The sequence below is a fragment of the Dermacentor silvarum genome, chromosome 6 (genome assembly GCF_013339745.2).
Source record: "Dermacentor silvarum isolate Dsil-2018 chromosome 6, BIME_Dsil_1.4, whole genome shotgun sequence".
NCBI classification, from domain to species: Eukaryota; Metazoa; Arthropoda; class Arachnida; order Ixodida; family Ixodidae; genus Dermacentor; species Dermacentor silvarum.
In genome coordinates, this window is record NC_051159.1 from 175,962,703 (window position 1) to 175,982,957 (window position 20,255).

Genomic DNA, 20,255 nt, shown 5'->3' on the forward strand with positions numbered 1-20,255 from the left:
TCTGTCAACCTTCTTCTAGGGCCTTTATTCTCCTTCGTTCCATCCCCTGCAGAGTAGCATGTAGGCGAAAATACGCTGGCTAATCTGTATGCGCTGTGCATTCGCCGCTCAGTTTCCGTTGAAGCGATAGACCGCGCGAACCTGCGCTTGCTGCCAGCGTTTTGACAGTCGTTGGCTGCGGTCATTCAGTGTGATCTATTCATGTTTGCTTGTGCGCGCTGACACCACGATTGTTAATTCAGTTAGGAAGCCAATGTGTCCAAGTTTATGCAGCCGATAAAACTACTATCCCTACTTCGAATAGCTCACTACTATTTTGCTATCGCAATCGATGCTTCGCCTTTCGGGGCGAAACTGCGACATTTTTTTAATAAACAGCTTTATCTTCTTTTTTTCACCGACATTGCGAAAGTTATGGCTGCAGCATTTCCTCCTCGAGCACAAACCCAAGTCTAAAAAGTAATGCGCTTCCTGTTGTTATTGTTTACTGCAAGCTGCATCGCGTAGTAGCCTTCACAGCTGCCGAAAACGATACGACCGCCAACTATGTAGCAAACAAGCAAGCGCTCGCGCTGCTGACGAAACAATGACGTCAAAAAGAATATAAATAAACCTTGGCCCGCGGCGACACGGTGGGAAGAATGGGCGGCGAGGCGATGCCCTACTCTGTTGCGATCCCGAAACTATAGACCGGTCTGAACCGGTCCAATCTCCCTCCGCTGCTGATGGGTGAGTGAAAAGCGTTGTCGGTGGGCGCAGTGAGCGCAGTCACAGCAGGACACATCCGGTCGGCCTTGTCGTTTGGTAGATAATATCGGATAGCCGCTATCAGATTGGAAATTTCCTTGGACGACAGAACACGACAAACCGTTTCAAGCATTCTCTTGTAGCAGCCGCTGGGCTTCAGTGCCGTGTTCTTCTGTCGTGCCTTTGGATTACATCGCAACGATCGGTGTGCACGCTTGGAAACATGACTTTTGCACCATGCTCACCTGAAGCCACACAAGAACACCTTCAGGTCCGGTCTTTATCACTCTGTTGCAAGGAAGGTGAGGCATCTGGTAGGTCTAGCTCCTTGCTGATTTTTGCACGCCGTTTCGTTGGACATGAATAACTGCAACAATTTCTCACCGAGCATATACTAGAGCAGCCTCGATAGAACAGTCATGTAAATAGGTCCACTTGTTTGATGTGTTTCCTATATAAAGTGCTTATCTCTGCTTCTAATTGTGTGGGATATCTTAAGTCTCTATTTACTCATCGTTGCCTCAATTTCGATTGTGACCTATTGTTGCTTACCATTTATTGTGCTCCCTACTGCCACGCAATACCGTAACGGGCTTTTGGGGCAAATAAAAACGGAAATGCAAGAGAATAAGCACGGGTATGTTAGGCATTCGACACTTACCGGTAATATGATAAGTATACCACTCATTAATGTACTTAGACATATTTGGCCTGCCGCAATAAACAACTCGAAGTTGTGAAGACCCTGCGCTATATTTTTGTGTATACTGATGTGGTTAGTTGCTCGTGGTGTAAAATTAGTGTGATGTACTTCTTCCCCTCGCTGTAACGTCACGATGATTGTCCCGTGCGTTGTCATTCTATGTGCTTTGATTTGGTGTTCTTTTGTTTATCCCAATTTAACGCCAGGATGAATTTCGGGCGTCAGTCACTTTTTGGATGCTTTGATGTGAACTCTGCTATTACCGACAGATTTGGGGCTACTCATGTCATCACAGGTCATGCGGGTGTACATTATTCGAACGCGCGCGCGCGCGCGTAATTATATTTATAGAACGAAATAGTTCTTCTGATCCGGTGTTTAATAAATTGAAAGTGCAGGCGGCAAGAACAAACATATAATTTCGACATTGCGGCCGGGGTCTGGCTTGCATATATATATGCTTGAAGGACAGATGTAGAGTTCCGGGTATTGGCTTATTTCAAGAATACGCAGGTGGCACACCCATTTGAAAGGAAACGATGCTTATATATAAATAGATATGCAACATTTTGTTCATGCCCTAAGTTTAAAGTGTAGGTACCTTTTCTTTCCTCTACAGTATTTAATGTTAGAGCTTTTGATTACCATATTTGCACGTAAGTAACACGACCACAAATATAACGCGCGCCGGGAGGGGGGGATTTTGTTCTCTCAGAAAAATCAGTAATATATAATACGATTGCAACTCGAATTGATACCGCGAAGCAACAGGAAACGACGCATAAAAGCGGACGCCCATCCGTGCGGGCATCTGCTTTTATCGTTAATGCGCACTGCTGTCGCAAAACAAAGTGAACCAACGAGTGCTGCCGTCATTGTCGGGGTGAACGGCGTCGTCCTTCGGGACGCCCACCAAAGTTATCGGACAAATCGGCACTTCATAAATGTCCGCGACATAATCGAACATGTCAAAGTCTTCTACGGATTATGCGGTTTATGGGCCGCGCGACTTCGAAGACCGCTCGCTTTACGCAACACCACCAATCGTCTTGCTCAATGCTGCGATTAATACGCCATAAACACATGGATCCGGCATATACCGTTCCAAATCTGGTGAAGAAAGACGGCGCAAAATGCACAGTGGCAAATCCGAGCTCGGTGCTTTTGCGCGAGGCGAGGTGGCAGCGGGCACAGAAAGCATGGTCAGCTGGCGAAGATTAAAAGAAAAAAAAAAAGCAACAAAAGAACAAAAAAATAATAATAATGAACGCGTTCTATTCGGGTTCGTTAAATTCGAGTCATGAACCCGAATACAACGCGTTCTGACGACAGCAATATTGAGAGAAGCACTCGTTATATTTGTGTGCAAATACAATATTTTTTTTTCAAAGATTTCAATTTGTTTTGGTCTTTGTTCCTGCTACAATTCTGTAATAGCGAGCCTTTTAGTATCCACACTTCCCATACTGTCGCAGGTAATAAATATCATATATGCTCTTCAGATCATTGGCGTGGGTTACAACGACTTTAACAAACACAGAAAAACGATTCACTTTGCAGCAAATAATAGTTCTAGCTGTAATGTTCCTTTCAGTGCTACCACACTATGTTAACCAATTGCTGCTCTTTTTTCCTCTCTCTCTCTCTCTCTCTCTCTCTCTCTCTCTATTTGCTGGGTATTTTTGTCAGTGGTCGTTTGTATTTATTTCTGTGCCTGTCTATCGTTTGATTACTTTGCTACATTTACATACTCATTTGCTCGCATGCTTATCTGCATTTACATTTGTTTTAGTTTTTGTCGTTTGTGATAAACCATCCCCCGCTTTCGCCGGACTTACTTGAAGCCGAACCTCCCCTGCACACACCGTTAATTAAAAAAAAAGAAAAGCACGCGCGCGCGCGTGTGTGTGTGTGTGTGTGTGTGTGTGTGTGTGTGCGTGTGCGTGTGCGTGTGCGTGTGCGTGTGCGTGTGCGTGTGCGTGTGCGTGTGCGTGTGTGTGTGCGTGTGTGTGTGTGTGTGTGGTGTGTGTGTGTGTGTGTGTGTGTGTGTGTGTGTGCGTGCGTGCGCGTGCGTGCGTGCGTGCGTGTGTGTGTGTGTGTGTGCGCGTGCGTGTGTGTGTGTGTGTGTGTGTGTGTGTATGTTCGTGCGTGCGTGCGTGCGTGCGTGCGTGTGTGTGTGTGTGTGTGTGTGTGTGTGTGTGTGTGTGTGTGTGTGTGTGTGTGTGTGTGTGTGTGTGTGTGTGTGTGTGTGTGTGTGTGTGTGTGTGTGTGTGTGTGTGTGTGACGCAAACACCAAGTGGGCATATGGTTTTATCGCAAGGGAAATTTTGCATAATTACACATCTCGGATCAACAAATGACACACAAAAGGCTTCAGATAGAAGAATTTAAAAATTAAATTATGGGGTTTTACGTGCCAAAACCACGATCTGATTATGAGGCACGCCGAAGTGGGGGACTTCGGAAATTTGGACCACCTGGGGTTCTTTAACGTGCACCTAAATCTAAGTACACGGGTGATTTCGCATTTAGCCCACATCGAAACGCGGCCGCCATGGCCGGGATTCGATCCCGCGACCTCGTGCTTAGCAGCCCAGATAGAAGAATTCACGAACGTGCGCATACAATAAGTATACCTTGCTATAGCAAGTAAAAAACAAAGGAACACACCATATTGTAACCGCAAACGTATTACCGGGTAACAATTTCGTGATGCCCCGTATTTCCAGGAATGAGATCGATTTTATTGTATTTCTCTTTTTTTGACACCCCTGTACACCCCGCATTCTTATTACGCAAAAGATATTTTCTCGCACACACATCTTTCCTCGCAGATGAAACGCCAAGCGATACAGCTGCCTATCGGGAGCCTGGTCGTGGCAACCCGTTCATCGAGCCGGAGATTTCCGACTTCTGGACTACACTGGTTCGCGACATCACCGAAAGGCAAGCATGGAGAGTGAAGGCATTCGACGACAACAGTGAACGCTTGCTGGATGCCTACTCCGAAGATGTGCGCCATTACCCACTTCCAGTGAGCTTCCTAGAAAGTTGAAAGCCGATTGTTTCCATCACATCTCTAGTCATCCATTTATGGACACTGCACGCCACAACGTGGCTGAGGTGTGTGTGGATAAAGTTCACGGTAAAGTTCACTGTACTCCGGTACCGCCCTCAAAGAACGAAACATTGAGTCAAAAAACAAGCACAACAAAAGCAGTGACTAACATATTGATTTTGTTTTTTTACGGATCTTTGTATATCGGAGTCGTTGACACGCTCAAAGAGGAGGCGAGGAAAAGAATTCAGGACGTTGCGAAGTCCTTCATTCAATCAGTGCCAATCCTTTTTCGTCAGTGTTTAAATACTGTTAAAAGGGTGAACACATTCTTACGGTAATATTATACACTCTTCGGATCTCGTGTTCAACGATACCGTGATGCTGAGCCCTTGGCTCTTACTTGTTTCCCCTCCGTGTGGACACGAAGTTGCTGCCTTTCAGGAGGAAAGAATCCGCATGAAGCATCGCAGGAACGCGGCCCTCAAGCTCAGAGCGGATCCGGAGCGCTGGTCCCGACTCGTTTTGGCTGGGCTGAGAGAACTGGCTGCGGACACACCGGGCCCGGCCACTGCTGCCATAGGCCGCTCCGGCCTGCTGTACGCCTTCCGAGACTTTGCGACGCACATTCGCTACTTCCGGGTACGCATGGGACGTTTCCGCCATACTCTGTGACAATTTAAGGATTCAATGCAACCTCCGCCCACAGAACCGCACTGCACCTCACCTCTGTGCATCTGGAGCCGAATTCACAAAACTTTTCGAATTTGCGTCATCTTATCGCGTCATCTTATCTGCTCGAAATTTGCCCGTCCCACTCGCGTAAACGCTAGCCTGTCGAGCTGTTCACATTTTCATGTGAAGTGCATCCGTGGATTCCAATTCACGAAGAAGTTCTTACGCTTTCCAGACAAGCTTACTGTTGGACAAATTTTTATTGAAGGCTGTCAGCCAATGGGCAAAACAGTCCTTGCCAACGAAATTGTCTGTTAAGTGGTCCGATGTTTATTTTACACCTTCTTTCGTGTGTGTATTTATGTGCTATGTTGTTTCTTTGTGTTCTGATAGCTTCTTTTCTCTACGGCCGCCAATTATTGTAACTTTCCCGGCCCTTCTTACAATTGCTTCTTTTGTTGCATGTCTGTTCCATGGCCACCGGACAACTCGATCAGTGGCTGCACTCACAAAGTTTTTCGTTTGTAATCGCTCTTTGCCATTGGCCGGCCGTCTTTGATAACAGTATGTCCTACGTCACAGCTGACTGGCGTCTGCTCTTATGAAACTTTTTAGCGTAAGCACTTGGTCGCAGGCATCCATGTTTACAGATCGAGGGACCGAACAATCTATAGACATAGGTATCCCACCAATAAAACTTGTGTCAGCAGTTTTTAATTATGCTTTTTTTTTGTCTACGACAAAGAGCTGACTCAAAGATAGAAATGATTATTTATATGCAGGGAGGTTACTAAGTGCGGTTTCGCAGTGGTCAGCCACCTTTGCTAATAATATGTCCAGCATCAGGATTGGCTGAAATTAGCACTTACGAAAAATTATAGCATAAGAACTTTTCGTGAATACCGGTTCTGGTTGACTACCCTGCAGGTGTGCACTGAACAATGAGGCAGTTTATATTGTTGTCGTTATTATTATTATTATTATTATTATTATTATTATTATTATTATTATTATTATTATTATTATTATTATTATTATTATTATTATTTATTTCAGCAAACGTGGTTATCAAATCAAATTCTATTTCAACATACAACTGATGTTGACGCTGGCGCCATCTATACAAATTCTTTTTGGGTCGGAGAGTGGTATATATATTTGGCACTGCGCTCTAGGTACACGCAAAATTGCGTGTACCTGGAACGATTCCCGGGTGTTCTTGGTACACGCAGAATACACGCAAAATTGCCGCTCTACTGGCCGCTAGAGGTACTTTGCGTGTATTCATAGGCTTCTTTCACGCTCAGAGAAACACTTTTATGTAGCACGTATTGAGCAACAAAAAGCTGTATCGGCGAGTTTTTCATGTTCCTCTACAATTTTCACAATGAAACCTTTAATCTAACTATAATATCAGAGAAAGTTATTAAATATGTTAGGACTAATCGTGTAATTCGGCAGAATGCAAAAAATAATCTGAGTATCTCCAAGCGACGGCAAACAACAGTACCTTGGTTCTGTCCAGGCTACGTGGCATTTACATATTTTTAAATCTTGGTGCATAATAGTTGGGACACCCTGTATATTGAGCGTGTGGAGAAAGAAAATCCGGAGTGTATACAAACATTGTTTTCTGACCTTGTCCACTAACAACTTTTCAAGCTTGAATATTCACCCCACACTTCCGTCACTTAGCTGTAGACGTAATCTTACCTAAGTCCTCTTTTTGTATAAAGTCATTCACGAAATTATTTCAATAAAAGTGCGACTTGGGCGAGTTGGTAATGATTCATCTTGGAATAAAACAGCGCGCACAAACGAGGACGGATAAAGCAAGAGAGACACACCACAAGCGCTGGTGGAAGCCGCAGCGGCGAAAAGACGTTAGCCTTTGTGCAATTCTTAGCCTTTACGCAATTATTATTTGCACGGAGCTACTATAGGTTCTGTTTCACTGCAGGTTCCGCAGAAGACTACTAGGGAACGAAGGCACTTCCATGTTTCTGCCTCTTTTAACAGACGCTCACCTCTCCACAGAATGCAAACTATATACAACTGTCATTTTCTTCATCTTGATAAACGTGTTGTCTTCTTCTGTTTCGAGCTTCGTGCGTCGTCTTGAGCTTTAATTCTAGCTGCACTCCGGCGCTCTTGTAGTTTCTCTCTCCTTTCGTATGCGTCACCTCATCGAATGTGCGCACCTGACCAACAACTGGTGTTCAAGCCCTGTTTTTCATTGCGTATGTGTATTGCGTAATTGTGTATGTATGTACTCTGTTTCTCCATTTTGTGTTACTTTGCTGAATTTTTGCTCACTGTGTACCTGTCCCGTCTTGTTCTTTTCTTTCCCCTCTATCTTTTATCTCATAACTTTTGGTCGTAGTTGTTCTACCTTTTTTATGTCTCAGTGCACCAGTATTCAGACCTCCGGTTCCTAGGCACTTTACATAAGTTATTATTATTATTATTATTATTATTATTATTATTATTATTATTATTATTATTATTATTATTATTATTATTATTATTATTATTATTATTATTATTATTATTTGGCGGGGGGGGGGGGGATTTGTCTCTGTGATATTGACGTACTGCCGTTATAGGTTCGCGCATTGTTGTCCGTTACCCGACAGGTATAGCCCCTTGTTACGACTGGCATGTGGTGAACAATTTTAGTCACGCCGCCAAAGCCACGGCGAAAGCCCAGACGTTTTAAATACGCCGAGCCGCCTGCAACTGTAGAAAAAAGTCGCAGTTTCACCCGAAAAACGAAGCATCAATTGTGATAGCAAATTAGTAGAGTTCTATACGGAGTAAGGATAGTAGCTTTATCGGCTACACAACTTGGACACATTCGCTAACTGAATTAACAAGCATGGTGTTAGCGCGCACAAGCAACATGAATAGGATCACACTCGATGACCGCAGACAACCGCTGTCAAAACGTTGGCGTGAGCAAGCGCGCCAGCAGCAGCGAGCGAAGGTTCATGCGGTCTAACGCGTCAACGGAAACTGCGACGAAAGCACAGCACATAAAAAAGGTAAGAGCACAAGTGTGAATAGTAGAGAGCTATACGGAGTAAGGCTAGTAATTTATCAGCTCTTGGAGGCAGCACCACAACGCGCAGAATTGTTGTCGACGCCGTCGGCGTTTTGCCCGCGTTCGCACCGAACGCGCACGGCGTTTTTATATAATTACGCCTCAGCGTCGCCTCCCCTCCCTCCCCCCCCCCCCCCCGCAGCCTTTCGCGGACCGGAAATAGTTGGCGTTTGCTCTCTATATATGGAAAGGAGGAAAGAGACGCTTAATTCTGCAGCCCTTCATGAAGCACGGCGCAGAACGCGCGTTTGCTCTCCACGTGTGTTCGCTCCCCTTGAAAGCGCACGTCCCTCGCGCCCTTTCACTCGCAGCGTCCGGAGCGCGGCGACGATTTCATCGCCGTTGACGTCAGCAAAGTAGATATAATTGCTATCGCACCGTCGCTCCGGCGCGCGCGATAGCTCCCAGCGCAGAGTTGCCTTCCCGTTTTCTTTCGTTCACGTGAGAGATGGAGTCGCCAGTTCCCCTTGCGCGCGGTCGCGAGATACGCATTTGGTACCGCAGCTAAACGTCGCCTCCCCTCCCTCCCTCCCATCTGCCCACGGCCTTTCGCACGACGAAATATCGAAGTCGCGTTTGCTCTCCGCCGTGCGTTCGCTCTCCGTGAAAGCGCGCGTCCCTCGCTGGCTTTCATCGCACATACAGCATAAGGCGCGCGGCGACGATTTTATCGCCCTCGGGCTTTATACGGAACCTCACGGCGACGACGGCGGTAGAAATCAGCTTGGAGTGCCCATATAATTACTATCGCAATAAAACGCCTAAGTGGCCGCAACGGCGGACAGACGTTAGCCTTTGTGCGCACATTCTCGCCTCCTTACCCACGGCTTCGCACGACGCCCTGATGTCTGCGTATACGCTCCACAGTGCTGTCTCCCTTCAGCGAGCGGGACGGTTAAGCTTCGTGTGTGCATTCCCTCTTTCTTCTCCTCCTCAGCGAGGGGGACGCCGGCTGTTGTTTGTGTGTGCGTGTGTTCGCGTCAGTGCCCTTCCCTCTGCTGCGCCAGTGGCGGTTAGAACATCCGTTGAGCTGGCTTCCATGTACAGGGCGGTGGCTGAAAGCGTGGAGAGCGTTCGGTTTTTCCTTCGCCTGAGCGAGGGCGTTCCAAAGACTCTATAAAGGACGCCCCCGCCGTCGGACTTCAGCCTTCAGCACAAGTTAGAGTGCGTGTCGCTCTCCGTCAGGAAGCTTCTTGAGCTGACCGCTCCGTAGCGATCCGTGAGCTCTATGGAAGAAGGAAGAATGCGCCCCTCCTTAAAGTACAATGGAATGCAGCGGCCACGCGGAGCGCTGCTTATGTCAGTTGCTTTTGTGCTGAACAACGCAGTGGCCACCTGGGCGAGTGGGATGACCTTCTTGTAGGTAAACGAAGAGCATTGTGACCTCGTCGCAAGAAAAAGAAAAGCCTTGTCATCTCGTCACATGGAAAGGAAGAGCCTGTCACGTGTCGTCTCGGTGACCAATCAGAGGGGAGATAGCTCTTCATTTCGTAAAAGCCTCATTCGCCCGAGGTCCGATGACTGCTTCTATGGTACAATAGGGGTTAAGCAGCTCCGCCATGTAGGCGGCCAGACTGCCGCCTACACAGCGACCAACTGGAACAAGTTCCGTCAGCTGATTTCAGAGGCCCCATCAAACGACAAGTTGTTCAAACTGGTAAGCGAGTGTCTTCAACAAGCTACGGTAAGACTACGGCGGGGCATAGATAAACCAAACCTTGATCTTAAGCTCTTGAGGCTATGCGCCTGTCGACGCCGCGCTTACAACAGAGCACAGAGCTCTAAAAGAAGATCCTATTGGACAGTGTGTAACCGCCTAGACGCAGCCACACGGCGGCACACAAGGCACACAAAACAACTTCGTCGAAAGAGCTGGGCAGCACATTGTAGCTCGCTGCATACTACAAACGATTTTGGAAGTGTTTGGCGCATACTGAAGGCTCTCCGAACTCCTGAGATCTTTAAGAATCCAACTCCTGCTTTGTGCATACGACTGGCCGGACTGCGAAAATTCTTGCGGAAGTATTTGCCGACCTTTTCGTACCTCCTATGTCAAGTGACAACGCAAACAATGACCTTAATCATCTGACAAATCAAAACACCATAACATCCTGCTATGGTCCAGCCTGCAAGATGGATGAAGCAGACTTTACTCTCGAGGAGCTGCGCCACGCGCTCAGCCTCTCTAAACGTCGCACTGCCCCTGGTGAAGACGGTATTACGTGCTAGGCGTTACGAAACATCGATGAGGCCTTTCATCAAAATGTCTTGGACGCATATAACTCCGAAAAAGCCCACCAAATGTTCCTTCCCCGTTTATCTGTCAATTCCCGAAATACACAAAAAGTCTAGCCAGCCTGTTTCGGCACTATTCCAATTGGCCCAGTCCCACCTATTTGTCTCAACCTGTCATACTGCATGATCGGCCCGCTCTCGTTGTGTGTTAGCCCACATCAGGGTGTACTTGCGACGATCGTCTGTTTCAGAATATTGAAGATAGGATAATTGAGGCAGGATAACTTTCGCTGTTCAAATTTCAAAACAGTGGAGGACATCAGAATCGCGATAATCGCCTGTTGCTATTAAGAAATTTTCAATGCCGATTTAACAAATTGCTTGAGGGGGCATGTAAGTGCAGCATTGAAGACAGCCAGTAGGTCAGAGCAAAACCGTTTGCTAGAAATATTGTACCGAGCACCACTTCCGGGACATACGAACTCAGAATGTGCCGCAAAAGCCACTGATGTTCTAGTTTACAGCTTATCGTATTGAATTTTGCCACAGGCGGAAATCCCGCGGCAAACACTGTGTTTCGTCACTTCACATAATTGTTAACGCCATGAATGAATGTTGGAAGGCGGGTACGCGCGCAAGCAAGAGGAACCGGGGCGGCGTGGCCCACATCCAAAGCTATAATATAGTTTTAACTCTCAGCCTTTTATCTATAGTTTGTTTGCCTATCTGGTCTATATGCCTCTCATCGGTGTCCCGAAACACCGATGTGGATGAGACTCGCCAGTCAGCCCTGTGTTGTATAGTGCCCTCGAAAGCTAAGCGCATCTGCGTTAAGTCATACAATTCTGTTTGTCCTGCCTGACATTCTTCAGCATTCTGCACGTGCTGCGTGAATGAGCAAGTGGAGCTAGCGAGAACGGAGTGAAGACGACTATAGTGAGTATGCTCCACGTTAAAAGCGATGGCGCAGGCTCAGCAAAACTCTCTCGGGCTCAGGTTCGAGATGAGGATCACCGCTGGTCCGCCTTTCTCCTGCTTCCGTGCATAACCGCGTCCCAACACCTGCTCATGACGTTAAGAGCACTCATTGAACGTCACGAAAGCCCTTCCACGTCCCGGGCCACTCTCCACGTCACGTTAGTGTCTTTGTCCTGAAATGCGGAAGATTGAATTGAGCCGCCCGCGCAATTTTCAAATCAAATTAACACACGTTATAACATTTGCTTGTATTTAGAACTTCGTCTAAGGTATTCAAATTTGCAGACGAACTGAACAACATACGTAAGTATCCCAGTAATGAAATTTCTGTGAGCTGTTTTAATGCGAATCATTAATTTCTGAGACAGTGCAATTTTTTTCGAAATCTCGCCGTTTTCGTGGGTCAACGAGCAGACAGATAACTACCGGTATCAGCAGTCAAGGATGGGAAGTAGGTGAGGCCCGCAAGGTTGACTACAGAAAAGAACCAGCCAAGCGCGTTGAGTGAGAGTTAATCGCGCACGTGTGACGTGTACTGCGAGCGTCTCCACATTCCACGCGCCCTTTTGGCCGCCATCGCATTACCTGGGGAGATATTCCGTAAGAGTCCACCTAGTGGGCATGTCCATTTCGTCTGCTGCTGAAGTGATGATTGGCTGTGGCGCGTGCGAAAGGCGCACCCCAGCCCAGCCAATCAGAACTTCAACAGCAAACGAAAAGGACATGTCCACTAGGTGGACTCTTGCAGAATACCTCCCCTGGAGCAATAGACGCGAACGAGCGTCACTAGCTAAGGCTTAGGTTAGCGGCCGCTCAGCCGAAGCACACGACCACGCAAAAGTTCGTCTATCAATGAATAAATTGCAGTGGAGCGCTCGTCACGGAAAACGTTCGTTCGTCCGTTGGCTCGACGTCTTGAAATACTATATAGGGAAGAGAAATGACAAAGCACGTATCTGGCCGCTAGGGTCTCACTAGCTCGACGCACGCCGGCGTCTCGTGCTGCAACATAGATAGATAGATAGATAGATAGATAGATAGATAGATAGATAGATAGATAGATAGATAGATAGATAGATAGATAGATAGATAGATAGATAGATAGATAGATAGATAGATAGATAGATAGATAGATAGATAGATAGATAGATAGATAGATAGATAGATAGATAGATAGATAGATAGATAGATAGATAGATAGATAGATAGATAGATAGATAGATAGATAGATAGATAGATAGATAGATAGATAGATAGATAGATAGATAGATAGATAGATAGATAGATAGATAGATAGATAGATAGATAGATAGACGGACGGACGGACGGACGGACGGACGGACGGACGGACGGACGGACACGATCTTCTAAGCTCTCCCCTCCCCTCTCTACATCTACCACGTGATCGGCTTCTCACACTTTACACGCACTTATTTCAACTTTCACACTCCTAATGCTAACGCATTAAATTTAGATTCGAAGGGCAGGGGCGGGGGTCAACCGGCAGACAAACATTCGGTTCGCTACCCTACACTACCCCACAAATACGTCTACCGTCAGACCTACCTGGTCAGACTATTTTGTACCGTCTGTGGCTAGGCGTCACATTTCGTATGTCTCCCTCATTGGAATGGTCGACAGTCTTATGTGCGGTACATGAAGCTGCGACGAGACATCACGAGTGGCGTAGCCATGTTGTGGCAAACTGGGCACGTCCCCCCCCCCCCCCTCCTCCGGAAATCTCTATGTTAATGTGGGACATGCCCCCCCCCCCCCCAACCTTTCCCCCACCTCTGCCCGTCCTCGGTCAACGGGGTGCCCCCTCCCAAAATATTTCTGGCTGCGCCACTGGACATTTGTGTCTGTCGAAAGGCAAGTGCTTTGCGCAATGCATATAATAGGCTCGACAATCATCGCCCATTATCAGAAAAGTACGTTCTAGGCCAGTGCAATCTCAAAGTAGCTCCAAGCAGGAAGCTATATCTGCGCTGGTCAATTTCTTGGGATCTACAAGAAGACAACTGTAAAAGTTCTGAAAAAGTTTTTCGAGGACGCTTAAGCTTCGCCTTTAAAGAGTGGAACACGATAGCATTCAATTATACCCGACTGCTTCTGCACGCTTCCCGGCAACTGCAGCTTATGTAACAGTAATGTTTTCCTGGAAACGCTGGCGGCGAACACCACGCACGAAACCGAGCTTCCTGTGTGTTTTTTTTTTTTTTTTTTTTTTTTTTTTTTTTTTTTTTTTTGATGGGGCTGCAAGGAACCGAGTGGGCCGCGCCGCTCCTACAGACCTCAAACGGTAACGGGAAAACGCTGTCGCGATAAAAGGGGTTTGTGTTTGAGTTTCCGCGTAACAGAATTATGGTTTATAGTATATTCCAATTATAATCCGACGCTGCCATGTCTGTATGTTGTAAGTCGTACTTTACAAATTTTTTGACGAATTTTACTTTGAGAAATTCAATTAGTTCAGTAACGCCTCTGCGCCACGCGGAGGGCCTGCGTAGATCGGGATGCGTGGTTTGAGATTACTTTCTTGGCGCCGAAACTGGATTTTCTGCGACGCGGGACGCTTATCGCTATCGCGTTAATAAACATGGGTATTGTTGCTTCCCGTTAAAAGAATAGCGTACATTTTGGCAAGTGTCATTTCATACATTACTAAATGTCAGTAAAGCAAGTACGCGGTTGCCTTTTCGGGGACGTGCAGATCACGCGTGGCCTCATGGAAGCGGCGGGCGTGGCCGTGCCGCTGACTGCCAACGCGTCTTCGTCCGTACACGACGTGGACAAGCTGGACCCCGTGATGCTGGCGGGATACTGTGAGCGCTGGGAAGACGTTCGCGACACAGCTCTGTGGCACGCCTGCCTCGAATACCACTACGCCATCAACACGCACCACCAGCAGAACGAATTGTGGCACATGGAGGAAAGCGAGACCAAGTACGTCGACATTATTCCACGTTTGATTAGCTGTATAATGGAAAGAAAGCTATGATTGATTGATTGATCGATCGATCGATCGATTGATTCGTTCGTTCGTTCATTCATTCATTCATTCGTCCATTCATTCATTCATTCATTCATTCATTCATTCATTCATTCATTCATTCATTGAGACACGTAATAGCGAAAGATCGCAAATTTTTGCGACCTGGGATTGTTGTGCACAACAGTTGCCCCGCGCTCTACATCGCGCCAACATCCCGCCATACCGTATTGTTCAACACCGTCCGAAGAGCTTCAGCGAGACGCTTCGGCCGAAACTTTGCATTTTTGTTCAATGCGAATGCCTTTCTTTGGCTCTATCACCCGTTCGTGGCGGTCGATGGCCAGACTTTCTCTGCTGATGGCGCGTGCTTCTTGAGCCGCACGTGCATTCACGTGAGAGGTTTGTGGCGTCTGAAGGTTTAGGTGATGTGGTTGGTGGTGGCGATGTGTCGAGCTCCTCCGCCACCTGGGCAGACCATTGCGGGGTTGACCTACAGGCTGACAAGTCCGCTGCGTGCCTCATGTGCCGTTTCGTCTTGCCGGCTAACCACAGCAGCTTCGCTTAGACCGACTCCCACAGTCCGCATGATCTTAAAGGTGGATTCACACGACCGGACGGAGGAGGAATTTTCGCAGCGGATGGCGTATCACGTGACGCGCACGTCATCAAAACGTGCCGCCCTCGCCTAGTCCGGGCTCCTCCGCTCGCTGTCCGGATTGAAAATGCTCGCCGGTATTTCCATCCGTCCGTTTGGCGGTCGTCTGACCTCAATTTAGCGTAGTCAGCGTCAAATCTGATAACATCGGACGCATTGGCGTGGCTACGATGGCGTGTTATCGGCTTGGAGCCACGTGTGATTTCGTTGTGCAGCAGTGACCGCGTGTCTTTTGTTGTGATGCAGCGGGAAAGGCAAGTCGTGGTTGCGCACGCACTTCTTTTACTCAAACCGCGCAGCCTGCGTGACTTCAACATGAGTGAGGTGCACCAAAAAAAAAAAAAAAAAAAACGCTAAGTGACGAGGCAACCGTCACTCTTTTGGTTCTTGTTAAGGGATTCATAGCACTATGGCATATAGGGCACGCCGAGTATGCAAACGCGCAGCTGCTAATGGTGCATCCAGACGAAGGACCGAATCCGGATTTGCAGGGCCGGACGGCGCGTCACGTGACCTCACATCAGCGATTTGCCTCGTCCGCGCTTCTTCCGTGAGCCGCGCGGACGGAGCCGTTTTTCACATCCGGATTCTGGCGGGGGAAAGCCGCAGCTTTAACTTATTAACACGCAGTGTCTGGCAACCAGTACACTTCTCTCCTGCTCAAAGACAGCTGCATTGCAGTCAGTGCTTCATAGCTCCTGGTTTCGTTCAATTCTATGAACAGTGAATTTGTGCGATGACGCAGCCTTTTATTTCATTCACATCGTGGAAGAGTTTCCCACTTCACATCGTGGAAGGGACGTCAGCCGTGCAGATTATGCGGACACCGTCACAATCAGGGAATAGTGACTCTCTCCTGCAATGCAAAAAAGAAATCTCAGTCAACTGCTCGCTAGCAGACTACAAAAAAAGTAGGACGTCTACGAATACATCTGATATCTGGTTGTTTCAGAGCCATAAATAAATACAGTATCAGCGAAACCCAATCACACTCAGTGGTGCAGTTAAGTGTAAACAGATCAATATTATCTCATGCATGTTTATGCAGAAAGTCGGTGCCGACAGCATGGCCATACAAAACTTCTGTGCACTCGTGATACCCCTTCCACGCGAACCCTCTGGATCTGCATTGGATATTTACGGCGCGATTGAGCTTGTACGCTACCACACGAGCGCGCTTGAAGACACTTGTGTAGCGGCCTTCGATCAGCACCAAGCTCAGTTTTCAACCGATATACATTTACCACGGCGCTCTCCGTAATAACTTGGAAACGTGTGACACTTACCTGAAGCAAGGTACCGCAGTGTGAATTGCAAGCGTGGTCCGCCGATATAGAACGGCGCATAACGGTATCCTCCCTTTTCGCGACAGCAGTTGCAGAAACTGCTCTCTGCTTACGCGAAGCAGCCTCCGGTATTCGTCGAGGTCACTCTTCAGGAGCTCTTCGTAGAGCAGGCTTTAGACCCCCTATTATTTCCTTCCCATTCAGTCTTTCCGCCAACAACGCCGTTTTCGTGGAAACAAATCAAAGTCCTCGTCAATCTCGAACAGAACAACAGCCATCGCGGCCAAACGTCGCTTCTTGCTGGCCTCAATTTTGTAGGAAGGAACTCTCAAACCAGTCTATTGCTAGCCAGCGCAGAGTCTGCGGTCGAGAGTAATCCGGCTCGGTGGCACTGTCGTCTGCTAGGGCCTCGTCCGTCGTGTGGATGCGCTTGCAGCCGGACGGTCCGTGGCATAGTCGTCCGCGTCCGCTAAAAATCCGGATTCGGTCCTTCGTCTGGATGCACCATAATAAACGTTGGAGTCGAGAGTAAGCACGCGGATTCCGCAAAAGGCGGTCCGGCTGTGCGAATGCGACCTAACTCGGCTGCGCCGGATTCAAGTGCTGACGTCACTGTTTGTCCGCGGAGCAGGCGGGATTTTGCCCTCGCGTGTGTATCCACCTTAAGCGAATGGTCGGACGAGTATCCGGCGTCCGTGGCGTGAACAAGCGGAGAAGGAAGCGCAGGTTCGCAGCCGTTGTCGTGCCATATCGTCGTCACGCTGTCGCGATTACGTTGTCGTCATGCCATCTTGGTCATGCTGCGTCATCATCTCCATCGCCACCATTCCACGGTCGTCTTCGCGCAGTCTAACAAAACATCTCGAGGATTATTTATGCCGCCATCATCAAACACCTTAATCGAAGGCAACAGTGTGCGTTTGATTTCTGTGGTTCGGATAAGATATTCGCTTATTTTGACAATCATCTTCGATCGTTCCTGCACCGTCTGTTCTTTTTCTTCCTTTTTTTTCGATGGTTTTCGCATCAATGTTTTGTCGCTTGTCCACTTATCACGTGTGCAGCTCTGTGGCACATCATGCTGCTGCCATTTTAAATACCCAACCCTGCGAAGTCTGGTATGAGAAATTAAACTGCAATGCATCCTTGCTGCTTTCCTTGACATGAACACAGTATAAAGTACATTGTGCTGTTACTTAAATGAAGGTACCGGTGTGCTTAATGACGTTCGTCATTTGTGCATTAATAGAGATATTTCTAGCTACAATTCAGGTCCACTGCCCGAGAGGTCTTCGTTGTGCTTTAAACGTTTGTTTTTACCAGAAGCATCGGAAATACCCCTTTCGTCCACCAAATATTGAGGTCTCTAGTTCCACAGATGCTCGCCAGGGCAGCTCAATGGAACGAGAAACCACTCCCCGACACTTTGGCCCCACAGATTCCAATCATTTCTGATGCCTACGAAGAGTAACCCCAAAGCAGTTTATACTGATAAACCGGGCCCGTATTGACAAAGCTTGTCGCTCGTAAGTGCTCTTTGTCATTGACCAGCAGCCTTCGCTAACATTTATGTCCAACAATATTGCCTGTAGTTTGCTCTTACGAACAATTCGAGCAAAAGAGCTTTTTGTGAATATGGACCCTGTTCTTGAAAACGTATATTTTCGTTAATTTCGCTGTAAGGAGTTGATTACTAGAATTACTTGTTATTTTTTTAAAGTTTCACGCCAGAACTTCAATGCCGGTACGTCAGTGGGACTTCACTGATATAAATGTATCTTTTCGTAATTTGGCCGTTGTGGCACAGTAAGATTTATGAAAACTTGCTACGTTCAATCTCTGCATCCTTGAGAATAACTATGTAGTCCATCTTTACCAATAAAAGATTAACTGCGCCCAGGCAGACGCACTGTCAAAAAGCATGACGTCACGAAAACCTGATACATCGCCACCTCCTTCTTTTTTTTTTTTTTTTTCGCGCTCATTAAGCCACCTCTCACGGTAAGAGTGACTTTCCCTGCACTGCAAAAGGGTAATTTACTGTTGCACCTCTCTTTATAGTGTCCCTCTAACGTCACTGCATACGCCATCTTAGGTGCACGTTCGTAAATGTAAAACTGCGTCTTCTCTTACTTTTCATCACGCCCCAAGGGAGGAACAGTGCTGCCGGGCGCTGCCAGAGTTGCTGTGTGACAAGGCGTCGCGCAAGTTGCAGAAGGATCTGAACGGCGTGGTTTCTCCGACGATGTGGTCCGTGGAGACACAGTTCTACCTGGGAATGCCCGACAAGTGGTTCGACCGTGCACTGGAAATGGCCGCCTCGCTGGCTTCGTGTCGTAAAATACACCAGGACCGACACTTTACGCGCTTAACACAGCACCTTGGCTGTGCGACGCATGTGCTCCTTCTGTTAGCTTTATTTTTCCGAGTTGCTATATAGTGGCTAGCGCAGCTGGCAACCTACACGAAGCTATTTTCTTTTTGTTTTTCATATACTGATCGGACGAAATTTATCACCTCGTTATCTGGCTGACATAGTGCCTTCTGCTGTGCATGTAGCGCTACTCATGAGCAATGACACGCATTTGTTTTGGCTCTTGAGCAAAGCTTTGTTGACGTCCTTTTGGTCTCTTGTAGCCTTCGGTACACATTGTTCACGGAACCTGTTGAATTTGGGCATAGATTTTCGCAGGCGCATGTCGACATATTGAAAGCTGCTAAGACGCCTGACAAAGCACGTGAATGACATGTTCGTCGACTGAGTGCTAATAAACGTGGGGGAATTTATACTGACTGTGTCGATTTAAATTCACTACGAAAAAAATTGGAGGACGTTTAAGCTTCACCTTTAAGAGTGGAACGCGACAGCGTTATCGGGCCCTGTTCGCGTCGCATTTTTCTTTATGAGTAGGCTTCACTGCAACACACAACCTGAGAATGCCAGCTTACAAAGACCAAGCTTACACCGATCCGCTTAAAGCCGCCTTCACGTTTAAACACAAATGCATTGCTGGGAGAACATTTTAACGTGAAAGCGTTCAGGGCCCCATGTCGCAGAAAATCCGGCGTCGGTGTCGGCGTGGATGTCCGCGTCCGTGGCGGAGAAAATCATCGCGAACCACCCCGACCACGCAGGCCCTCCGCGTGGTTCAAGGTGTTAGTGAACAAAAATTTAATTTCTCACAGTGAAATTCGTCAGAAAAATAGTAAAATACGACGTAACTACAACCTACAGACGCGGTAGCGTCGGATTGTAATTTGAATGTAAGAGAAAACATAATTCTGTTACGAGGAAACTCAAACACAAATCCCTTTTCCAGCATTTCTACCATAACAAGAGCGGCAGCTCTCGGGTAGGTTACTTGCGACAACCCCATCCAGATGGTACTCGCCTTCTCGGCAACGTGAAACAGTAGCGGCGTGCAGAGACGAAGGTGGAGAAAAAAGAAGGCTGCAGTTGCCGGGAAGCCTGACAAGCTTTCAGGGATATTTGAATGCTATCGCGTTCCACTGTTAAAGGCGAAGCTTAAGCGTCCTCCAACATTTTTCTCACACGCTCGCTGTCCGGTATGTAAGTCGATAAGTCGCTCGCTCTGTTCAGCAGGTACGCGTACAGCCAAAGAGATGAGGACGTTGATGAAGCTCCTGACGACCACGGGCCTACATAAGAAGCCTTGAGAACGCTGCCTGCTATGCTGTTGCTTCTGTTTGACTGTGTATGTGCTTTACTTGGTTTGTTCTCCTGTCTCTTTCTATTCCCTTCACCTTTCCCCATGCACCGAGTAGTGAACCAGAGCTTGCCCTGGTTGACCTCCCTATA

At 47.5% G+C, this 20,255-nt stretch overlaps 1 protein-coding gene across 2 annotated transcripts; it reads left to right on the top strand.

Annotated features, from left to right (window-relative positions):
- Window positions 1-746: 746 nt before the first annotated feature.
- LOC119456430 (uncharacterized) lies at window positions 747-19,399 on the top strand. Of its 2 annotated transcripts, none has more exons than XM_049669850.1 (5): window positions 747-1,049; window positions 4,285-4,484; window positions 4,953-5,150; window positions 14,213-14,445; window positions 18,587-19,399. In XM_049669850.1, exons 1-5 carry the CDS (start codon window positions 971-973, stop codon window positions 18,873-18,875), a joined length of 999 nt encoding a protein of 332 aa, XP_049525807.1. In that variant the 5' UTR covers window positions 747-970; the 3' UTR covers window positions 18,876-19,399. The 2 variants fall into 2 exon arrangements, with proteins under 2 accessions (XP_049525807.1, XP_037574093.1); XM_037718165.2 differs by having other exon boundaries at window positions 748-1,061; window positions 18,587-19,398.
- The last annotated feature ends 856 nt before the right edge of the window (window positions 19,400-20,255 follow it).

What these genes read in the sequence shown, in the direction of transcription:
- LOC119456430 (XM_037718165.2), top strand. Translation starts at nt 971, where the DNA reads ATGACTTTTGCACCATGCTCACCTGAAGCCACACAAGAACACCTTCAG. An exon ending in TGCGCCATTACCCACTTCCA is followed by an intron (nt 4,485 to 4,952) that starts GTGAGCTTCCTA and finishes GCTGCCTTTCAG; the next exon opens with GAGGAAAGAATCCGCATGAA. An exon ending in ATGGAGGAAAGCGAGACCAA is followed by an intron (nt 14,446 to 18,586) that starts GTACGTCGACAT and finishes TCACGCCCCAAG; the next exon opens with GGAGGAACAGTGCTGCCGGG.